This window comes from Paramisgurnus dabryanus, chromosome 2, assembly GCF_030506205.2.
Source record: "Paramisgurnus dabryanus chromosome 2, PD_genome_1.1, whole genome shotgun sequence".
Classification (NCBI taxonomy): Eukaryota; Metazoa; Chordata; class Actinopteri; order Cypriniformes; family Cobitidae; genus Paramisgurnus; species Paramisgurnus dabryanus.
Window position 1 is genome coordinate 14,117,801 of NC_133338.1, and position 20,922 is coordinate 14,138,722.

The 20,922-nt window shown below is 40.1% G+C and overlaps 1 protein-coding gene, 6 non-coding genes and 5 pseudogenes across 8 annotated transcripts in view; all 12 read left to right on the forward strand.

Moving 5' to 3' along the window:
- The first annotated feature begins 109 nt into the window (after window positions 1–109).
- LOC135784018 (5S ribosomal RNA) lies at window positions 110–228 on the forward strand (annotated as a pseudogene).
- Window positions 229–357: 129 nt separating this feature from the next.
- On the forward strand, window positions 358–476 carry LOC135784222 (5S ribosomal RNA; annotated as a pseudogene).
- Window positions 477–597: 121 nt separating this feature from the next.
- On the forward strand, window positions 598–716 carry LOC135784422 (5S ribosomal RNA; annotated as a pseudogene).
- Window positions 717–832: 116 nt separating this feature from the next.
- LOC135783939 (5S ribosomal RNA) lies at window positions 833–951 on the forward strand. The gene has a single exon (XR_010545938.1). It is a non-coding gene; the product is annotated as a 5S ribosomal RNA (ribosomal RNA).
- A 5,800-nt stretch (window positions 952–6,751) lies between these two features.
- LOC135785079 (5S ribosomal RNA) lies at window positions 6,752–6,870 on the forward strand. The gene has a single exon (XR_010546390.1). It is a non-coding gene; the product is annotated as a 5S ribosomal RNA (ribosomal RNA).
- A 121-nt stretch (window positions 6,871–6,991) lies between these two features.
- Window positions 6,992–7,109, forward strand: LOC135784555 (5S ribosomal RNA; annotated as a pseudogene).
- Window positions 7,110–7,230: 121 nt separating this feature from the next.
- On the forward strand, window positions 7,231–7,349 carry LOC135784920 (5S ribosomal RNA). Its single transcript, XR_010546235.1, has one exon. It is a non-coding gene; the product is annotated as a 5S ribosomal RNA (ribosomal RNA).
- Window positions 7,350–7,466: 117 nt separating this feature from the next.
- LOC135784657 (5S ribosomal RNA) lies at window positions 7,467–7,585 on the forward strand (annotated as a pseudogene).
- Window positions 7,586–7,706: 121 nt separating this feature from the next.
- LOC135784844 (5S ribosomal RNA) lies at window positions 7,707–7,825 on the forward strand. Its single transcript, XR_010546160.1, has one exon. It is a non-coding gene; the product is annotated as a 5S ribosomal RNA (ribosomal RNA).
- A 125-nt stretch (window positions 7,826–7,950) lies between these two features.
- On the forward strand, window positions 7,951–8,069 carry LOC135785069 (5S ribosomal RNA). Its single transcript, XR_010546380.1, has one exon. It is a non-coding gene; the product is annotated as a 5S ribosomal RNA (ribosomal RNA).
- Window positions 8,070–8,184: 115 nt separating this feature from the next.
- On the forward strand, window positions 8,185–8,303 carry LOC135785216 (5S ribosomal RNA). Its single transcript, XR_010546519.1, has one exon. It is a non-coding gene; the product is annotated as a 5S ribosomal RNA (ribosomal RNA).
- An 8,447-nt stretch (window positions 8,304–16,750) lies between these two features.
- The window catches only part of psmd9 (proteasome 26S subunit, non-ATPase 9), a 33,535-nt gene continuing 29,363 nt past the window's right edge, over window positions 16,751–20,922 (forward strand). The window contains exons 1-3 of one of the 2 annotated variants that reach the window (XM_065294337.2): window positions 16,751–16,850; window positions 16,949–17,110; window positions 17,890–17,989. In XM_065294337.2, coding sequence (XP_065150409.1) covers window positions 16,994–17,110; window positions 17,890–17,989 — 217 coding nt within the window. In that variant the 5' untranslated portion in view covers window positions 16,751–16,850; window positions 16,949–16,993. The remainder of the gene's footprint in view (window positions 16,851–16,948; window positions 17,111–17,889; window positions 17,990–20,922) is intronic. The other variant, XM_065294338.2, reaches the window with a different exon arrangement.

The following is a 20,922-nucleotide window of genomic DNA, read 5'->3' on the forward strand; positions in this document are numbered from 1 at the left end:
ATTATTTATGTAATTTTTTCCCATGAATGCGTTCTTACTGTAAGCGTCCACTGATGTCATGGCGTTGCCACATAAGTCTTGAAGTGTCTATCGAATCGAGTCAGCACTCGCTTACGGCCACACCACCCTGAGCACGCCCGCTCTCGTCTGATCTCGGAAGCCAAGCAGGGTCGGGCCTGGTTAGTACTTGGATGGGAGACTGCCTGGGAATACCAGGTGCTGTAAACATTTAATTTATTAATTAAATATTTATTTATGTCATTTTTTCCCATGAATGCGTTCTTTCTGTAAGCGTTCACTGATGTCATGGCGTTGCCACATAAGTCTTGAAGTGTCTCTCGAATCGATTCAGCACTTGCTTACGGCCACACCACCCTGAGCACGCCTGCTCTCGTCTGATCTCGGAAGCCAAGCAGGGTCGGGCCTGGATAGTACTTGGATGGGAGACCGCCTGGGAATACCAGGTGCTTTAAGCATTTAATTAATTAATTATTTATGTCATTTTTTCCAATGAATGCGTCCTTTCTGTAAGCGTTCTCCCATGGAATGGCGTTGCCACATTAGTTTTGAAGTGTCTCTCGAATCGAGTCAGCACTCGCTTAAGGCCACACCACCCTGAGCACGCCCGCTCTCGTCTGATCTCGGAAGCCAAGCAGGGTCGGGCCTGTTTAGTACTTGGATGGGAGACTGCCTGGGAATACCAGGTGCTGTAAGCAATTAATTAATTATTTATGTCATTTTTCCCATGAATGCGTTCTTACTGTAAGCGTCCACTGATGTCATGGCGTTGCCACATAAGTCTTGAAGTGTCTATCGAATCGAGTCAGCACTCGCTTACGGCCACACCACCCTGAGCACGCCCGCTCTCGTCTGATCTCGGAAGCCAAGCAGGGTCGGGCCTGGTTAGTACTTGGATGGGAGACCGCCTGGTAATACCAGGTGCTGTAAGCATTTAATTAATTAATTAATTATTTATGTCATTTTTTCCCATGAATGCGTCCTTTCTGTAAGCGTTCACCGATGTCATGGCATTACCACATTAGTCTTGAAGTGTCTCTCGAATCGAGTCAGCACTCGCTTACGGCCACACCACCCTGAGGGCGCTAGAGAGCAACAAGGAAGTGTGAGGCTGCAGTAGAGAGGGAAAGGCTCTCCACACGTTTGAGTTTTTCTATTTGTGTTTATTTAGTCCTAAAAGGTTTTTTTGTTTGTTTGTTTTTTGTTATTTTGTTACTTGTCCTCCCAACAGCTTAGCTGTTTGGGAGGGATCGTTTTAGTTTTTTTGTGTGTTGTTGCTTGTTCCTTTGAGGAATGGACAATATAACAGCAACAGACATGGATTTAGAACGAGGAACGCATCAGCAAATGGAAAACGGACTGGAAAAAAGACAACGAGATAAGGATGGCCCGGAAAGGAGACATAAAAGATACTACACTAAAGAAGCAACGGTGGTAGTTGATCTGGCAGAGGTGCATGAAGGAAAACCAGAGGACATAATTCAGGCATTGCTTGACAAGATGAACGTTACAAGCATACTAGCGGTAAGGCCCAAAATGATGAAAGAATATGAAATTACCTTTGAAAAGGAGGAAGATATTGAAAAGTTGGATGGAGGACTAATGATTAAAGGAAAGATTTGTGAAATTAAAAAGTTGAATAATAAAGATTTTGTTGTCTCTTTTATGCATCTGCCCGCATACCTGGACGACGGCGAGATATTACAGAAGCTGGAGGGATGGGGGGTAACTCCCATCTCACAGATAAGGAGACGATTCTACAACAGCACCCACATAGAGGATGGAACAAGGTTCCTGAAGGTACGGTTCCCAAAAGAAGTGGCCTCCTTGCCCTACAGCACTAGACTTGAAACGGGAGAAGGTCCTCAATACTTCAGAGTGATACATAGCCAGCAGGTGAGAACCTGCAGGTTGTGTATGAGCCCTGAACACATGATGAAGGACTGTCCGGATTTTAAATGCTTTAAATGCGAGGAAACAGGCCACTTTGTGAGGGACTGCAAGGTAGTGAGGTGTCCGGACTGCAAGCGTGCACTGGACAAGTGCGAATGCTGGTATAGAGACCATCAACAGGAAGAAGAGCAGGATAGCGGGCAGATGCATGAAACAGACAGCGAAGAGGAGCAACGTGAGGACATTGGAGCAACACAAGGAGAGGACAATGACAACGAGATTGAAAAGACTGAATTAACACAGAAAAGTGAGGAGCAAAATGAGAATACTGGAGTGACACAAGGAGAGGACAATGACAACGAGATTGAAAAGACTGAATTAACACAGGAAAGCAAAAAAATGGAGGATTTGATGGAGGAAAACGATACTCAACAAATAAAAACGAAGGAGCCAAAGGAGAAAGAACAAACTGGGGAGGAGGAAGGAAAGGACAAAGACAGTGAAAACATTGACGAAGACAGCACGTTGGGAACAACCAACAAAAGAAGGAGAAAAATTAAGGTAAAACCAAATTTAGAGAAAGCTAAAAATAAAATGTGGAAATAAAGTTCTGAAGAGATACAAGACTGTGGAAGAAGTGAAAAGGCAGGGGAGGAAAATTGACTAACAAAATGTTGATGCAAAAGTTTTTCTTTTTTTCTTTTTATTTAATGGTGTTAAAAATTGTGAGCTTTAATGCAAGGGGATTAATGAATGGTGTGAAATTTGAAAAAGTTAAGGAACTGTGTAGAGATGAAGATGTGATTTTATTGCAAGAGACAAACTGGAAAGAAAGTGTAATGGAGGATTTTAAAAGAAGATGGGAAGGAGAATTATTTTTTAATAATGGAGAGGGAAAAATGGGAGGAGGAGTGGCGGTGTTAATAAGACAAGATAGAGGTATCAAGACAAAACTAATGTATAATGACACAAAAGGGAAATGCATGGCAGTAGAAATTAAGATGGAAGAAGATGATTTTATTTTAGTAAACGTACATGCTCCAAATGAAGAAATAGAAAAGAAAAGATATTTTAATGTTATAGCTGAAGTAGTTGAAAAATGGGAGAGGGTAATGATTGCGGGGGATTTTAACACTGTTTTTAGTAAAATGGACATGGCTAATGGAATGATCTTTAAATCAGATGGGGGTAGAAAGGAGTTAAGGTCGTTGATGGGGAAAAAAAACATGATTGATGTGTGGAGGGAGAGAAATGAAAAAAAGAGGGAATATACAAGAAGACAGCTGGTGGGGAATTTTATGTGTCAAACTAGAATAGACCACTTTTTAAGCACCAGGAATTTGGAATGTTTTATTGATGGAGTGTTTTATAAAGAAACAACTTTAAGTGATCACAAAATGGTGTTAATGAGAATGGATTTTAAAGGAGAAATGAAGGGACCAGGGGTATGGATTTTAAACACTGAAGTTTTAAAGGAACAGCATTTTAAAAAAGAGATAGAAAATATATTAGATGAAGGAAAAACAGACCTTATGTATATAGAAGATAAAAGACAATGGTGGGAAAACATGAAATATGACATTAGGAAATATGCAATGAGCTATAGTAAATTGTTGCAAAAGGTGAAAAGAATAAAAGAGGAAGAAATAAGAAAAACATTAAAAGAGGAGTTAAACAAAAATGAGGTAAACATACAAAGAGTAATTGAAGTGGAGGAAAAACTAAAGAAAATAGAAGAAGAAAAGTACAAAGGGGCGATGCTAAGAAGCAAAGCGAAATACACAGTAGAAGGAGAAAAATGCAACAAGTTCTTTTTAAACCTTGAGAAAAGTAGGGGGAAGGCAGGAATAATTAAAGAACTCAGAAACAAAGAAGGAAGAGTGATATTAAGTACAGAGGGTATTTTAAAAGAGGTAAACCAGTTTTATGAGGAACTTTTTACATCAGAAGAAGGAGATGAGACAAAAAGAAAAATCTTATTACAACAAATAACGAGAAAAGTTGATAAAGAAGACAAAAATGATTGTGAAAAAGATATTACAACAGAAGAAATTATAGAAGCCATCAATCAATTAGGAACGAAGAAAAGCCCAGGGATAGACGGCATTGGGAATGAGTTTTATAAAGCTTTTAAAGGAAAAATAAGTATTATTTTAAAAGAGGTTTATGAAGAGATCTTTGAAAAAGGAAAAGTGCACCCAAGAATGGGGTTAGGTCTAATGAAAATTATATATAAGAAAAAAGGAAATAAAACAGACTTGAAAAATTATAGACCAATCACAATGCTAAACACAGACCTTAAAGTTTTAGCTAAAGTTTTAGCAAATAGACTAAAACAGGTACTGCCCAATATAATTGAAACTAATCAAGCTTACGGAGTAATGGGAAGAGATATAGCAGATATTACAAGCAGCATTAGAGACATAACGTGGTATATAAAAGAAAAGGGTAAAAGCGCATATATAATAAGCATGGACTTTGAGAAGGCATTTGATAGAGTGGAACACAGATTCTTATTTGCAGTTCTAAAACAATTTGGCTTTGGGCAGAAATTCATAAAATGGATTTCAGTTTTATATACTGACATTTTAACTAAGGTAAAATGTAATGGTTTTTTAACTCAACCCTTTAAAGTTTTAAGATCTATTAGACAAGGGTGTCCACTCTCAGCACAGCTGTACTCTTTGGTGGCAGAACCCCTAGGGCTTCTAATTAACAGAGGAAAACATATAAATGGAATAGAATTAGAAGACAAAGAGGAATTAACAAGAATATTCCAATATGCAGATGACACGACAATTGTAGTTGAGAATATAGAAAGCGTAAAAGAAGTAATGGAAAAAATGAAATGCTACTGTATGGGCTCAGGTGCAAAACTGAATGAGGATAAAACAGTATATATGAAGTTTGGAACAACAGAGGTTTTAACAGGGGTTGTTAAGTTCAAGGAGGTACAAGAGATGAAGATATTAGGTGTTATTTTAGCAAAAAACGAGAAAGAGGCTGTCAACAACTTGTGGGAGCAAACGTTGGGAGGGATGGAGAGAAGATTGATTTTTTGGAGAAATATGTTTTTAAGTTTAAAGGGGAAAATTTTAACTGTCAACATGCTAATGCTTTCTAAGATGTGGTATAATTTGCATGTGATGTCACTGCCGAGCTGGGTTGCCCAAAGAATAAAAAAGAGTGTTTTAGAATTTTTATGGGAAAAAAAGCCTCCAAGGATAGCATATCATACGCTTATAGGAAAACCAGAAGAGGGAGGGCTAGGATTGCAAGATGTAGAACAAAAGATGAACAGTATGAGGGTAAAAGTGGTTAGAAAATATCTAGATGACAAAAACAAAGCTGAGTGGAAGAAATTGATGGGTTTTTATTTAAACAAATGTGGAGGTTTTAAGCTTGAAGAAGACACTTTATGGATGAAGTTAAAAGCCTGGATGATGGAAGGGATTCCACAGTTTTATAAGGAGGTTTTAAATGCATGGAGGCTTTTTTTAACTGAGGTGGATTTTAATCCAGAGGGGAGGGAAAGGATTTTAAATCAGCCTCTGTTTTTAAATGATAAAATCAAAATAAATGAGAAAGACATTTATTATAAGAAGTGGTTACAAGTGGGGATCGTAAAAGTCAGAGACATCTTGTGGGAAGTTAAAGAAGGATTTTTACCAATCCAGGTCATTATTGATGCAATGGAGGATGAGAAGGAAGATTTTAATGTGACAACTTTAATAAACCAATATGAGGAAGTTAAGAAAGCAATTCCAAGACAGTGGTTAGAAGTGATAAATAAAAGGGAGGGAAAGGAAGATAAGATGATGGTGTTTTTAAAATGTAAAGACAAAAGGGTTAATTTTATTTTGGGAACAGTGAAAATGTTTTATGATTTTTTTACAAATAGAGTTTTTAAAGCACCTGTTGCTAACCAGATGTGGCTAAGACACTTTAATGAACTTGATGAAAAGGACATTTGGAAAAATAGAACATGGAAGTGGTTAAATGTGGACTTGGAATGTTTTGACTATTTTATCAGACATAATGTAATTTTTACTGAAATGAAACTCTGTGCAATGAACAAACAAACAAATGCCCAGTGTAAAGTCTGTAAAAAAGAGGATGAAGGTATGTTACATCTGTTTTTATTCTGTGAAAAGCTGAACCCATTTTTTAATGAACTTAAAGAAGTTGTCACAGAATTAAGAGAAAATGAAGAGGAAACTGACTGGAAGAGATTTTTTATGCTGGGAATGACAGAGAACAAAGAAAACAGGAAACTTGTGAATTTGTTGTTAATCATAGCGAAAAAAGCAATATGGAAAAGAAGGAATGTAGCAAGACACAGGAATTTTACTTTGAACCTATGGGTGCTTTTTAAGCAGATGGTAGAAGACTATGTGGAAATGTTGTACAATTATTTTAAATTGGAGAACAAGATGGGGGACTTTTACAAAATCTTTACCAAAGATGTTATAGGTGTTTTTAATCAAAAGCTTTTTAACATGCTAGGAGAAGATGAACTTTTGTGTTAGTTTCTTGGTTTAAAAGATGAACGGTCTATTTTCTTTGTTGCACCAAGACATTAAAAGCAGATTAAATATTTCTAGAAAAAAAAAAAGAAAAAAAAAAGGACGCCCGCTCTCGTCTGATCTCGGAAGCCAAGCAGGGTCGGGCCTGGTTAGTACTTGGATGGGAGACCGCCTGGGAATACCAGGTGCTGTAAGCATTTAATTAATTATTTATGTCATTTTTTCCCATGAATGCGTCCTTTCTGTAAGCGTTCACCGATGTCATGGCGTTACCACATAAGTCTTGAAGTGTCTCTCGAATCGAATCAGCACTCGCTTACGGCCACACCACCCTGAGCACGCCCGCTCTCGTCTGATCTCGGAAGCCAAGCAGGGTCGGGCCTGGTTAGTACTTGGATGGGAGACCGCCTGGGAATACCAGGAGCTGTAAGCATTTAATTAATTAATTATTTATGTTATTTTTTCCCATGAATATGTTCTTTCTGTAAGCGTTCACTGATGTCATGGCGTTGCCACATAAGTCTTGAAGTGTCTATCGAATCGAGTCGGCGCTCGCTTACGGCCACACCACCCTGAACATGCCCACTCTCGTCTGATCTCGGAAGCCAAGCAGGGTCGGGCCAGTTTGTATTTGGATGGGAGACCGCCTGGGAATACCAGGTGCTGTAAGCATTTAATTAATTAATTATTTATGTCATTTTTTCCCATGAATGCGTCCTTTCTGTAAGCGTTCTCCCATGGCATGGCGTTGCCACATTAGTTTTGAAGTGTCTCTCGAATCGAGTCAGCACTCGCTTACGGCCACACCACCCTGAGCACGCCCGCTCTCATCTGATCTCGGAAGCCAAGCAGGGTCGGGCCTGGTTAGTATTTGGATGGGAGACCGCCTGGGAATACCAGGTGCTGTAAGCAATTAATAAATTATTTATGTAATTTTTTCCCATGAATGCGTTCTTACTGTAAGCGTCCACTGATGTCATGGCGTTGCCACATAAGTCTTGAAGTGTCTATCGAATCGAGTCAGCACTCGCTTACGGCCACACCACCCTGAGCATGCCCACTCTCGTCTGATCTTGGAAGCCAAGCAGGGTCGGCCCTGGTTTGTACTTGGATGGGAGACCGCCTGGGAATACCAGTTGCTGTAAGCATTTAATTAATTAATTGTTTATGTCATTTTTTCCCATGAATGCGTTCTTTCTGTAAGCGTTCTCCCATGGCATGGCGTTGCCACATTAGTCTTGAAGTGTCTCTCGAATCGAGTCAGCACTCGCTTACGGCCACACCACCCTGAGCACGCCCGCTCTCGTCTGATCTCGGAAGCCAAGCAGGGTCGGGCCTGGTTAGTACTTGGATGGGAGACCGCCTGGGAATACCAGGTGCTGTAAGCATTTAATTAATTAAATATTTATTTATGTCATTTTTTCCCATGAATGCGTCCTTTCTGTAAGCGTTCTCCCATGGCATGGCGTTGCCACATTAGTTTTGAAGTGTCTCTCGAATCGAGTCCTCACTCGCTTACGGCCACACCACCCTGAGCACGCCCGCTTTCGTCTGATCTCGGAAGCCAAGCAGGGTCGGGCCTGGTTAGTACTTGGATGGGAGACCGCCTGGGAATACCAGGTGCTGTAAGCAATTAATTAATTATTTGTCATTTTTTCCCATGAATGCGTTCTTTCTGTAAGCGTTCACTGATGTCATGGCGTTGCCACATAAGTCTTGAAGTGTCTATCGAATCGAGCGAGCACTCGCTTATGGCCACACCACCCTGAGCACGCCTGCTCTCGTCTGATCTCGGAAGCCAAGCAGGGTCGGGCCTGGTTAGTACTTGGATGGGAGACCGCCTGGGAATACCAGGTGCTGTAAGCATTTAATTAATTAATTAATTAATTATTTATGTCATTTTTTCCCATGAATGCGTCCTTTCTGTAAGCGTTCACCGATGTCATGGCGTTACCACAATAGTCTTGAAGTGTCTCTCGAATCGAGCAAGGGCACGTACATGGTTTCCGTCAGAAATCCCATTCAAATACATTGCCGAAGGCCGCATACTCTGGGCGAGGGACCGTACACTTTATTTGGCAGCCGTGGACAATGTAGTTATTAGGCGATCTGGCACTTTTACATTACCGGCCCCCCGTGGAAGGAATGGAGCATACTGGCCAATCGGACGCCTCTAGGGGCGTACTTGAGCCACGGGGGTGCCCCCCCCCAACCCCCCCAACCCCCCCAGGCCACCAACCCATTATTTGTCCATTTGCCCATTATTGGTGCGGATTTAGTGCCACACCCCTCCTGACCCCCGGGCACGCCCCCCAGGACACGCCCCCACTGACACGAACCCACTATTTGTCCATTTGCCCATTATTGGTGCGGATTAACCCCCTCACCCCTCCTGACCACCCCCCCGACCCCCCCCATGACACGGACCCACTATTTGTCCATTTGCCCATTATTTGTGCGTTAATGGAGACGTGTCAGTGCCGTCACGCGGCCCCGTAAGGGCGCACGGCTTCGAAACGCACGTGGTAGCGCAGCGCGGACGGCCCCGCTGAGGAATCCGCCGGCCCACCCGCCGCGAACCTTTCGTGACCCTACTTGCCAACCCTAACCCTAGGCGTTTTGCGATTGCACTGGGAGGCACACCGAGGGCGCTGTGGGCACGGCGTACGCCGAATGCGCGCGGGCTTCGGAGACGTCGTGCGAGGGCCCTCTACTGGACTGCACGCCGAATTTCGGGCACCTACAGTTTCCCGCTAAAACTGCGGGTTCGCGGACGGTGTCCGATCGGGTCGAAATTCGGCACCCGCGTGCTTGGGGGCCCCGCCGTACGGGCCTCCGAAGCGCAGACCCCTGGGACCTTCAGAAAAAAAATTAGCGAAACGGAGCTCGAATGGCAAAAAACATGGTGTGGTGGTCTAGGCCATCAAGAGGATCATGATGAGTGATTTTGAGAACATTTGGACAACCTTGTTTTATTTTGGAGCTACGTTCTCCAGATTCGGATATGTTGATCGGGGGCCCCCCAGAGGTCATATGACACCGCGCGGGGTCACGAGGAGCGCGTCCGCAAACCCATTACGGAAAATAACATTGGTTTAATGGAAAAGTGTCGCGACCCCCGCGCGGTCCCCGAACGTCGCGCGGCCCCGATACGCCCGTCGTAACATCCCACAGGGGGCCCGGCTGGGGACTCCGAAGCACGCGGCGGAGAGCCTATCGCGAGCCGAGTTTCGAACCCTAAAACTGGGATTTCGCGGCGCTCCTGTGCGCACGCGGTGCGACGTTGGCACGCGGGTTTCGGATATGTCGGGCCAGAGCCGTACGGCAGACCGCGTGCTGAATTTGGCGAGCTTACGACTTTTCCCGTCCTCGCGGGAGACCCGACAGTTTCCCGCGTTTCAGCACGCGGGTTCGTGTCGGCTTCCGATCGGGCCGAAACTCGGCACGCGCGCACTCAGGGGTCCCCAACGACGGAACCCGGAAGCGCAGACTCGAGCAACGTTCGGAAGAAGAGCTCTAGGGCCGTATCTCGCGCGGCGGTCGCACTTTGCGGTGGGTTTACGCGGTCGTGAAGACTCCGATTCGACCGGGACGCACGCGGGTCTGCTAGTCCGGACGTCCTCTCCGCGGAACGCCGGGCGTCGCGGCCGAGACCCCTTCGCGACTCGACCTGCCTGCCCTAGTTTTAAGGTTTTCGGCAGGGCGTAGCACGCGCGCCTTACGCCGTTGGCGCGCGGGTTCCGGATATGTCGCGCTAGAGCTCTCCGGCAGCCCGCGCACCAATTTCGGCGACCTTTCGACTTTTCCCAGCTTAGCGGGAGACCTTACAGTTTCCCGCTACCGGCCGTGGGTTCGTGCCGGAGTCGGATCGGGTCAAAAATCGGCACGCTCTATGTCGGAGTTCTCCCGAGACGGACCCCCGAAGCGCGGGCCGCTGCGGCGTTCCTGAAAAAATAGATTCAAAAAAAGCAACCCAAAAGCAAGGCCTGAGGCCTAAGGGAATTATAATGGGGGAATTTGATGTTTTCGGACGGCGGCCAAATTTTTTCTTTCATGCCACGACACCCGTCTTTGGATATGTCGTAGAGGGGCACTCTGTGAGCCAGGGCCCAGAATTTGGGGCACCTAGGCCCTTCCGGGGCCCTTCGGTGAGGCTGCGAAAATCCTCATTTTTTCATGTTTTTTCTTTGGGACGTGAAAATTTGTCACCAGGGAGGGTGTGGCCCATTCAGGGGCGGAGCTAGGGGCATTTAAATATCAGAAAAATGTGAAAAATCTCAAGTTTAGGGCTCTGTTTCTCTAATAAGCGGCGGCAAATCGATCGAAAAAAGCGTTTGCCTCCAAACGGGCCGCGAAAGAGCCGTCTTCAATATAAAGGTGGCCGAACGGTGGTTGGCCCGCGGGCCAGCCGCGGATTGAAGGCGGTAGACAGCCGGCTGCCGCTTTTAAAAAAGCGGCTGCCGCCGGCGGTGCACCATCAGACGTGTTTGCGATTACGCCTTCATGACCTTCTACTGCCTCCAGAGCACCGCCAGTGGTCCGCCGACTCATTGCTATCTGGGATGGAGTCTATTAGTAGTATAATTCAAACAAAATGATGTTTCATGAAAATGTGAAGTACCAGAAGGGTTTCTGTGATGGTTGGGGTTAGGGAATGGGGTAGTGTTAATTTCGTCAGACGAGACGAGACGAAATATGTTCGTCAACGACCTTTTTTTCCATGACTAAGACAAGACGATGACGAGACTGCACCAATGTCCAAAAACGCTGACTAAGACTAAATTAACATGCATTTTTGTTGACGAAAAAAGACGAGACTAAAATGTTTTGCATAAAATAAAAACTAAGATAAAATCTCTTCATTTTCGTCTACAATCGTCTCTACTACATTTTATGCAATGAGGTCATGTTTAAATGTGAATTCATTCATAAAAAGACTGCATGCTCTTATTATGAAACTGCGCGTCTGTCATAACTCCAAACGAGCTTGCGCTGCCGCTGCTGAAGTCTCCATGCTAAGTGTTCACAATATATCATCCGTTTGCAGTTTTAGTCCACAAACGTATTACATATGAGAAATATTGATATTTCTCTGTTGTTTCCATCGGATTTTGTATCAAATAATCTTCATATGGTTTTTCAACAATTGCACACGAAGCGATTCTACTATGGAAAAGGCATACGCGATCAGGTCAGTAAGAGTCTCATGTGTAAAATGAGCCCACACACATTATGATTAATATTTCACAAACAGCTAAAAAGTTTAGTGTTATGCAGCATTGTGTAGATGTTTTTGTGTCGTATTCTCGTGCACCTGTTGTCTTCAGTAAGACGGCTTGTCTTTCTGATCCACATTCGCTATTTACCAACATTGTTGATGTACCTTATATTATTCAAGTATTCTGAATGTACAGTATATTGTGAGGTCAATAGCTTATTATAAGTTAATGATCGCTGTCTGGGTGCTTTCCTATCGCCCATCACTGAATGAATGGTGACGCAATTTACACGCGATAGAGATACGTCACCGCCATTAAAGGTGCTCTAAGCGAATTGAAGCGTTTTAGACCATAAAACATTTTTTGGTACATACCGGAAACATCTCCTCACTATCTGCTTGTTGCCTGTCCGCTGATCAAACTGTAAAAAAACGCGATCTCTGTAGACAGCCCAGGCTTCACAAACGGCAATATCAACATACTGGCCAAACCTAGCATCACAAAACAAAACAAAGTATTCCAGCCAATAAACGACAAAAAGGATTTGGGGGTGGGGGTTGGGCGCGTTCATGAAAGCACAGAAGGTAGGGGGAGGAGTTAGCTACGCTCCGTCTGTTTGAAAACAGTTTCAAACGTCAACAATAACTAACGTCTCGCAGATTCCCTTAGAGAGCCTTTAACAAAGTTGCATTCAACAAAAATCATTCAAAAAGTTTATTTTGTCAGGTGATTATGACATTTAACCAATATTTGAGATGTGTGTGTAACACTATTTGACTGAAATGGTTATCAGAAATAATCTCAGAAATAATTTATTTAAAAAAAAGAAAAAAAAATGTAACTAAAACTTGACTAAGATATATTAAGTCTTCTTTTGAATAAAATTAGACTAAAATGACAAGACGTTTAGTTGACTAAAACTAGACTAAAATGACGGGACTTTTAGTCGACAAAATCTTGACTAAGATACCTTGAGTTGTCTTTTGACTAAAACTAGACTAAAATGATGAGACTTTTAGTCGACTAAAACTTGACTAACAAAAAAAGATATGCACAAGACTAAGACTAAGACTAAATTAAAAATAGGTGACAAAATTAACACTAGAATGGGGTATGTAAGGGGAATAGAATATACAGTTTGTACAGTATAAAATGCATTACGTCTATGGAATGTCCCCACAAAACATGGAAACCAGAATGTGTGTGTGTGTGTGTGTCTGTGTGTGTGTGTGTGTGTGTGTGTGTGTGCCTATGCGAACCCAAGTCGTGATTAAAGCCCCTTTCTCCTGTTGGGAACCTCAGCCCAGATTTATTGTTTATTTTCCATTTAACTTTAATTCTTTAGTTTTTTTGTGTGTTTGCCGTGAATCTAAAGTGGAGTGATAAATTACCTGATTGAGTTCTTATTTGAATGAGATTAAGTAATAAACTATTTTTTATTGTACTCACTTCTCTTGCTTACTCTTTCTTTGTTTTAACGAGGAGTGAACCTGTGTGCTTCACCACCCTTCTGGGTGTAATGAGCAGTTCCCTGGGTGCAAGTCCCGTGGTAGCGTAGTTGGAGTTCCAATATCAAATTTGTCCTTTTGTTACAAAGCTAAACCCCCCGCCACATAAATATTGTAGAAACATGACAGCAGCTTTTTCAAGGGGTCCCACGGTTTATGGAGATAAAAACGGCTCAGCCTAGGATAAGAAAAACACATCTGTTTATTACGTAAGGTACTTATTTATGTATGTAAGTTTATTATGTAAGGTCATAATTAAACATAAACTGGGCCATTTTTTTTACAAACTGGACAAAGTTTGTTTTTTCTAATAAGCAGCAGCTATGTTTTATAATTTTAAGTGGGCTGCTGTTTCTTTTATTTTCCACAAAAAAAGGGAAGGACTCGAACAACTCTGCAATATGTGTTTTGTTTGAAAGTAACATTACACATGCCAATGTTTTTTTCTAACGTTCATAAGAATTTGTCTTTTATAAATAGCATATGGATATAAAACGTGTATGCATGTTTAAATTAGAGATAAAATAATTTTTGTGGCTCTCAAGAATTTTTTGCGGTCAGACAGCGGCCAAAATGGCTTTTTTGATGTTTTAGGTTGTAGACACCCAGGGTAGAATAATATAAATATTGATAGAGTTTTGTAAAATACCATACACTTTTGTGTGATGTGTTTTTGAAATAAAGTTATACTTATTATTATGTTGGCTTGACAAAGCCAACATACTGTTGTTGTATCTAAGCTTATTATTATTATTATTATTATTATTATTATTATTATTATTCTTCTGGTACAAACTTTTTCTCACAGTAACTCCTCCTAGAGCTTTCAAGCTACACCCACAAAACTTTACAAAACTTTTAAGACTGGTACGTAGATTGTTGCTATGACTTTTCTAACTGATGGGACCTACCGAATTCCTAAACGGGGCGCTCAAACACCCCAAATTTTCCATTGACTTAACATTGCGACAAACTTTGACGGGTCATAGCTGCAAGCGAGAAATTTGTAGAAACTTGTGGGTTACCACATTTGAAGAGGCTGGCAGGCTCTGTAAGAACATACATCACAATGGGGTGTAAGCTGTACCCCTGGGGTGTAAGAGGCACCCAAATTTCCCCATTGACTTATAATGGGGCAGGAAACATGCCCATATAAGGGAATAAAAGTGTCCCAGATGGAATATCTTCACTTTAGAGTGTCATAGAGATATGGGGGTGGGCTCATTTTACTCAGGCATCCAATCAGTCTCTGAGGATTCTTATTGAGGTATTAAGCCACGCCCCTAGCAACCAAATATAAGCACCCTAGCAACATAATAAACAAAGCCTTATATCTCTGGATCCGAAAATCATAGAGACATGGGGGTTGGGTCTTTTGGTTGTGTTAGCTTCATGCTAGCTTCATGCTAAGTCATACTAGCTTCATGCTAGTTTCATGCTAGCTTTATGCTAATTTCATAATAAATCTGTCTAACTTCATGCTAAATCATGTTAGCATCATGCTAGCTTCACGTTAAATCATGTTAACATCATGCTATCTTCATGCTAATTCATGTTAGCATCATGCTAGCTTCAAGCTAATTCATGCTAGCTTCATGCTAATTCATGTTAGCATCATGCTAGCTTCATGCTAATTCATGTTAGCATCATGCTAGCTTCATGCTAATTCATGTTAGCATCATGCTAGCTTCATGCTAATTCATGTTAGCTTCATGCTAGCTTCATGCTAATTCATGTTAGCTTCATGTTAATTCATGTTAGCTTCATGCTAGCTTCATGCTAATTCATGTTAGCTTCATGCTAGCTTCATGCTAAGTCATACTAGCTTCATGCTAGTTTCATGCTAGCTTTATGCTAATTTCATAATAAATCTGTCTAACTTCATGCTAAATCATGTTAGCATCATGCTAGCTTCAAGTTAAATCATGTTAACATCATGCTAGCTTCATGCTAATTCATGTTAGCATCATTTTAGCTTCATGCTAATTCATGTTAGCATCATGCTAGCTTCATGCTAATTCATGTTAGCATCATGCTAATTCATGTTAGCATCATGCTAGCTTCATGCTAATTCATGTTAGCTTCATGCTAGCTTCATGCTAATTCATGTTAGCATCATGCTAGCTTCATGCTAATTCATGTCAGCATCATGCTAGCTTCATGCTAATTCATGTTAGCATCATGCTAGCTTCATGCTAATTCATGTTAGCATCATGCTAGCTTCATGCTAATTCATGTTAACATCATGCTAGCTTCATGCTAATTCATGTTAGCATCATGCTAGCTTCATGCTAATTCATGTTAGCATCATGCTAGCTTCATGCTAATTCATGTTAACATCATGCTAGCTTCATGCTAATTCATGTTAGCTTCATGCTAGCTTCATGTTAATTCATGTTAGCATCATGCTAGCTTCATGCTAATTCATGTTAGCATCATGCTAGCATCATGCTAATTCATGTTAGCATCATGCTAATTCATGTTAGCATCATGCTACCTTCATGCTAATTCATGTTAGCATCATGCTAACTTCATGCTAAATCATGTTAGCATCATGCTAATTCATGTTAGCATCATGCTAGCTTCATGCTAATTCATGTTAGCATCATGCTAGCTTCATGCTAATTCATGTTAGCATCATGCTAATCATGCTAACTTCGTGCTAACATCATGCTAATCATGCTAACATCATGCTAGCTCCATGCTAATCATGCTAGCTTCAGGCTAATCATGCTAACATCATGTTAAATCATGATGGTTTCATGTTAAATCATGTTAGCTTCATACTCAAACATACTAACAGCCAGATAGCCTACAAAACTAATCTTCTGTCAAACCGTTTTAAACGTTCAGTCTACGCTTTGTCAAGCCAACATAAAGTTTGTCCTCAAACTTTTATATCTAGTTTAATCTTATTATACTAAAATTGTGTGTGAAAAGAAATATTGTGTTCTTTAAATATATTTATGATATTTTTTATCTTCTTATTATAGCCTTACATATCTAGACTTAAGATTTATTTTATGTTAGATGGACATTTCAATAAAAACAAATAAATTCAACACTATATGACAGTGGAGTATGTGACTATTAAATTACATTCATCTTCTCCAAAAATGTAATTAAAGTAAATGCCTATCTCAAAGCACACATTTATAGTCTAGTGTGAAAGTCACATGGCTGATTTTAGACTATTTGTATGCTTATTTCTATTTCATAAAAATACCATAATGCATAGTCTATAACACAAAGGTTGAGTCTATCCTAAATTACAGTATAAAAAGAATTATAAATAGCGAATTATGTGCATTCATATTATATTCATCAATAAATGTATTAATAATGCTGAAATTGACATAAACTAATATTATACTATTGTTTATGTTAGCAAATGCATTATTGTTTACAAATGCAACAAGTGTTACGATGATCAGCATGCCAGCATCTTGTGCATCAAATTAAACATTTCCTTCCATTAAGGTTAAATTCGCTGTAACATTAACAGGCTAGATAGCGCTTTAAGCCCCGCCCACTAGATTCAGAGAGAGAGAGAGATAAAGTTCTAGCTCCTTCCATTTGGCTCTGCATCGAGCACCTTGGGCTTCATACTCCCATCCAGTAGGTGGCGGGAATTAACCATTTAAGTTGGTTTGTCAACCGCTACAAATGCCAGAATAAGACCTGATGTACGTATACAAATGCTTTAGTTTAGAACAGATGATTTGAATTCTAGTAATTTCTTAGTAACGTAAATAAGTCACAATTGTAATTCCTAAAATTTCAGTGATTGCTTTCCCAAGTACGGTGTTTGGCGATACTTGCCATCAAAATGACAGAGGAAAACGTTGTTGGGCCAAGTGTAACAGAAGATGACATTCGACTGCTAATGGAAAGAAAAGATGAAATTGAGGAACAAATCAAGGCATATTATGACATGCTGCATGACGTAAGTTGGACTACTATACTGTGGCATTAAATGGTGCTTCGCTGGGAAAATTAGAAGCTGAGAATGTATGTCGTTCACATGACGCGTTGTAATGCTTACAGACTGCGATTGGTTACTTAATTCAACTTCATTTTAAAATGGTTTGTATAGATTCCATAAGCAGTGCAGTCGCTACCAACTCACTCTAGTCCGAGTTCAAACCGAGTCCAGAGGTGTTTTAGAGGTGCGTTGCGATTGACAGGGTTCCTACCTAGTGTTTACTGCTATTGTAATGTAAGTTGAAAATACATAATATACACATGCAAGACACGTTATGTAATAAAAATTATTGAAATGATTTCTTGCATATTTATTTAACATTTTCAGCAATTATTTTACTAATCTTTGATGTATAAAGTTTATCAAAAACCTAAACTGATTCTCTCAATTTTTTATACGTTTGTATAAAAATAACAATGTATGAACGCACACGCATATGTAAACTCCTCTTTAATTCGTCTCAAATATGATGCAGTAAGTAAATGTTTCCATTATATAATTTTGTAACGGGTTACTCAAAGTAAATATTTTGTGTTTGTGTGTGCACTATAGCGAGCACATGTCCCAGTGAGTTGAGTACAGTTCTGAAGAAGCATCATCCACATTCCAATGAATAAATTTGACGGCTCACTGCGACCACCACCAGTGTTTGTTTAGGGAAAATTGTGAAACATTCATTATTTTTTGTTGTATTAAAAATGTTTGTACATTTACTTTGTCAATAAACAAATGTATTACAGGCTGGGGTAGACATGCATACTCCCTTGGTTGATGCGGAAGACTTCCCCCGGGCAGATGTTGATTTGAACGTGGTCCTGACATCAAGGCACAATATCTCTTGTAAGTAAATTGTTCACATGTTATTAAATGCTATTAGAATACCACAGTAATAGTGTTATATGGGTTTGTAAAAAACTACCATAGAATTATTGTTCAGGGCTCAACATAAATGTCATGAGGTATCTCCTACCTGGTTGTTGTGGAAACTGTTGCGTGTTATGTCAGCTGGTAGAGCAAAGAATTATGAGAATAGAACAGGGATGGGCAACTTTGATAATGACGAGGGCCAGCATTTTTCTCCTTTATACCAAGGGGGCCAGAACCACACTCACAATTTACATCATTCTTAATTTTTCTTTATTAAGAAATCACAAATAAAATGAACCGGTCTTTAAAGATTTTAACTATTAAACTCGGCAATTATGCTAATTCTAAATCATTTATTTTCAGTGGACAAAGCTATTTTAGATTAAACGTCTTAACTGCATTGCTTTAACATCTGTAACAAACAAGGCAGTTTTAAATTAGTATAGAGGAGTTTCTCATCCTGCCCTCAGAGAACAAAATTATTTAAAATAAATATACATAATAATAATAATAATAATAAATAATACATACATTCAAAACAAAATATATAAAAATGTTAATAACAAAGTATTTTACCTTTCAAATCTAAGAGTAATTCTGTCTCGAGTCCGATCCGTCACCCAAACCAGTGGCATTGTTTTGAACCCGACTGGACCCGAATGTAAACTGACGTGTGTGCAGTCGCAGCCCCAGTGGGCTCGCAACCAATTTGGCAAGCTACTCCATTTGTTTATATGACGATGAAACCAAGGTAACCGCTAAAATGTACATTTAAAATGATCTGACATGTCTGTCTCAACGAAAATTTACCTATCGCCAGCCACACAATGTCGTAATTAGGCGCTCTTGGCAAACAGAGGAGAGGTTTGGAAAGGACATTAACACACACAGTTCAGGGCTTCTCGGGTCCGTTCAGGAAAAACACGTTCATTTTAAATAACCCGAGACCCGATTATTGTACTCGACCTGTGTCCGAGGCACGCGTGAAACATTTAGATCCGAACTTGATCGGGTCTCGGTTCGGACCTTGGCTTTTCGGAGCCCATGAACTTGAAGACCTCTTCTTCACATAAGCCCAAACACGGGACTATGCTTACTATGACGAGTCGCGGGACCTAGCGCCCCCTCCTGGTTGGGAGGTTTTACGTCCGAATACAAAAATCATGATTTTAAAAGTATTTGATTAATTATAATATGGTCCAGCGGGCCGTATTAAAATTTACCCCGGGCCGTGTGCGGCCCTCGGGCCACCAGTTGCCCATCCCTGGTATAGAAGTACAAGAGGGGAAACTCAATAGAACGTTCCATTGCAACACCAGTGCCCAGCAGCAGCCCCACGAATCCGCCATTTTGGAATGAAAGCGAATCGGGAGTCAACTAGAAGTACAGATGTGGCCCTTAAAAACGCGCGTTTTCTCCCGCGGCATTCGCCAAATCGTCTCGCGGAGTCACGCAGAATTCTGCAAGTGTTTTCGGGGGGGCTACTTTCCCTTTTCCCTTAATGTGTTTCGCTTCACAGAAAATCCACCAGGTGGCGCATAAAAAACTAAATTTTTATATGCGTTGTCATTGCGGTTGTTTCCAGAAGTTAATAAGGGCATTGCTGAATATTTAACATTTCTATTAAAACAGCAAAGTGACGTCAACCCCTTCTTGCCAGCATAACATCACATACATATATTAAGATGACTGTACGTGCAATGGGCATTTATACTAAGTGCAACAAAGAATTTAGTGTGAGCCTAATACACTTAACTCTATTTACAATGAATATCTTAATTATTTGTGTTGTCGAATTTTGACACCGTTTCATTGTTTGTTCATAATATTAATAATTATGTCAGTTTTTCTAAAAGTATTAATATTTTAAAGAGATTCATGTGGTATAAAAATACATGTTTTAAAGTTATAAATGTTGTAAAAATATATAAGTATTATTGTTCTTAATATATTAAGAACAATAATATGACACATGTATATTGCGCTAAATTGCTTTACATATGGAAAGAGGAATTCTTCTCAACCACCACCAATAAAGTTTAAAAAATATTCTTTAGAAAAACGGCGTTTAAACCCATGCAGAGCGAACAAGAAAACATGGGCCTATGCTTACATACTGTACAGTGGGCATATGATATCTTTATTTAGTTTTACATATTTAAAACTTTAATAATACCTTTCTTGCGCATATAGGCAGTCAGTGTTATGATTTTTTTTAATCCTTTCAGCCGTTATTCATAACAGTAAAAATATTCAGTGGCTTTGTAAATATACTACTAAAATAATGGATTAAAGTAACTTTATAAAATCTCTTAATGTCACTTATGTATTTTTTAGTTGGTCAAAACAAAATAAATGGCTAGAAATAGAACAGACATTTTAATTTAAAATGTACATATATTATAGGCGTATATTATAGGTCCTTCCAGATATCTTATCTCAGACGTTCGCAGTCAACACTTTTAAAACTTATTTATATAAAATCTAATTTATAAATTAAGAAACAAAGTTTTAAGTTAAGACAATAATAAATATGTTTATTTTTATTGAAAGAAAAACGTAGAAGATGTTATTATGGGTATAGTTGATGCAAATAAAGTGTGCAGTATACAAAAAATGCAAACAAATTATTTCTAAAAGTGGCAAGATTAAAAAAATAAATAAAGGTGGTATAAAGAAAGACATGAGAAAAGTAGAGGTATGCAAAAGAGCACAGTTTAGTTATTGTTAATTAAAGCGGTTTTATACACCTTTGTTTGAATTGACAAGCATTTTATTCGCCACTTTCAACACATTTTGTGATTGATTTACTGATTTATTACAGAAAATTGTTGTCAGAAGCAAAGCTATTGTACAAAGCATCTTTATATGTATGTTTTAAAGTTAGAAATGTTGTAAAACTATAT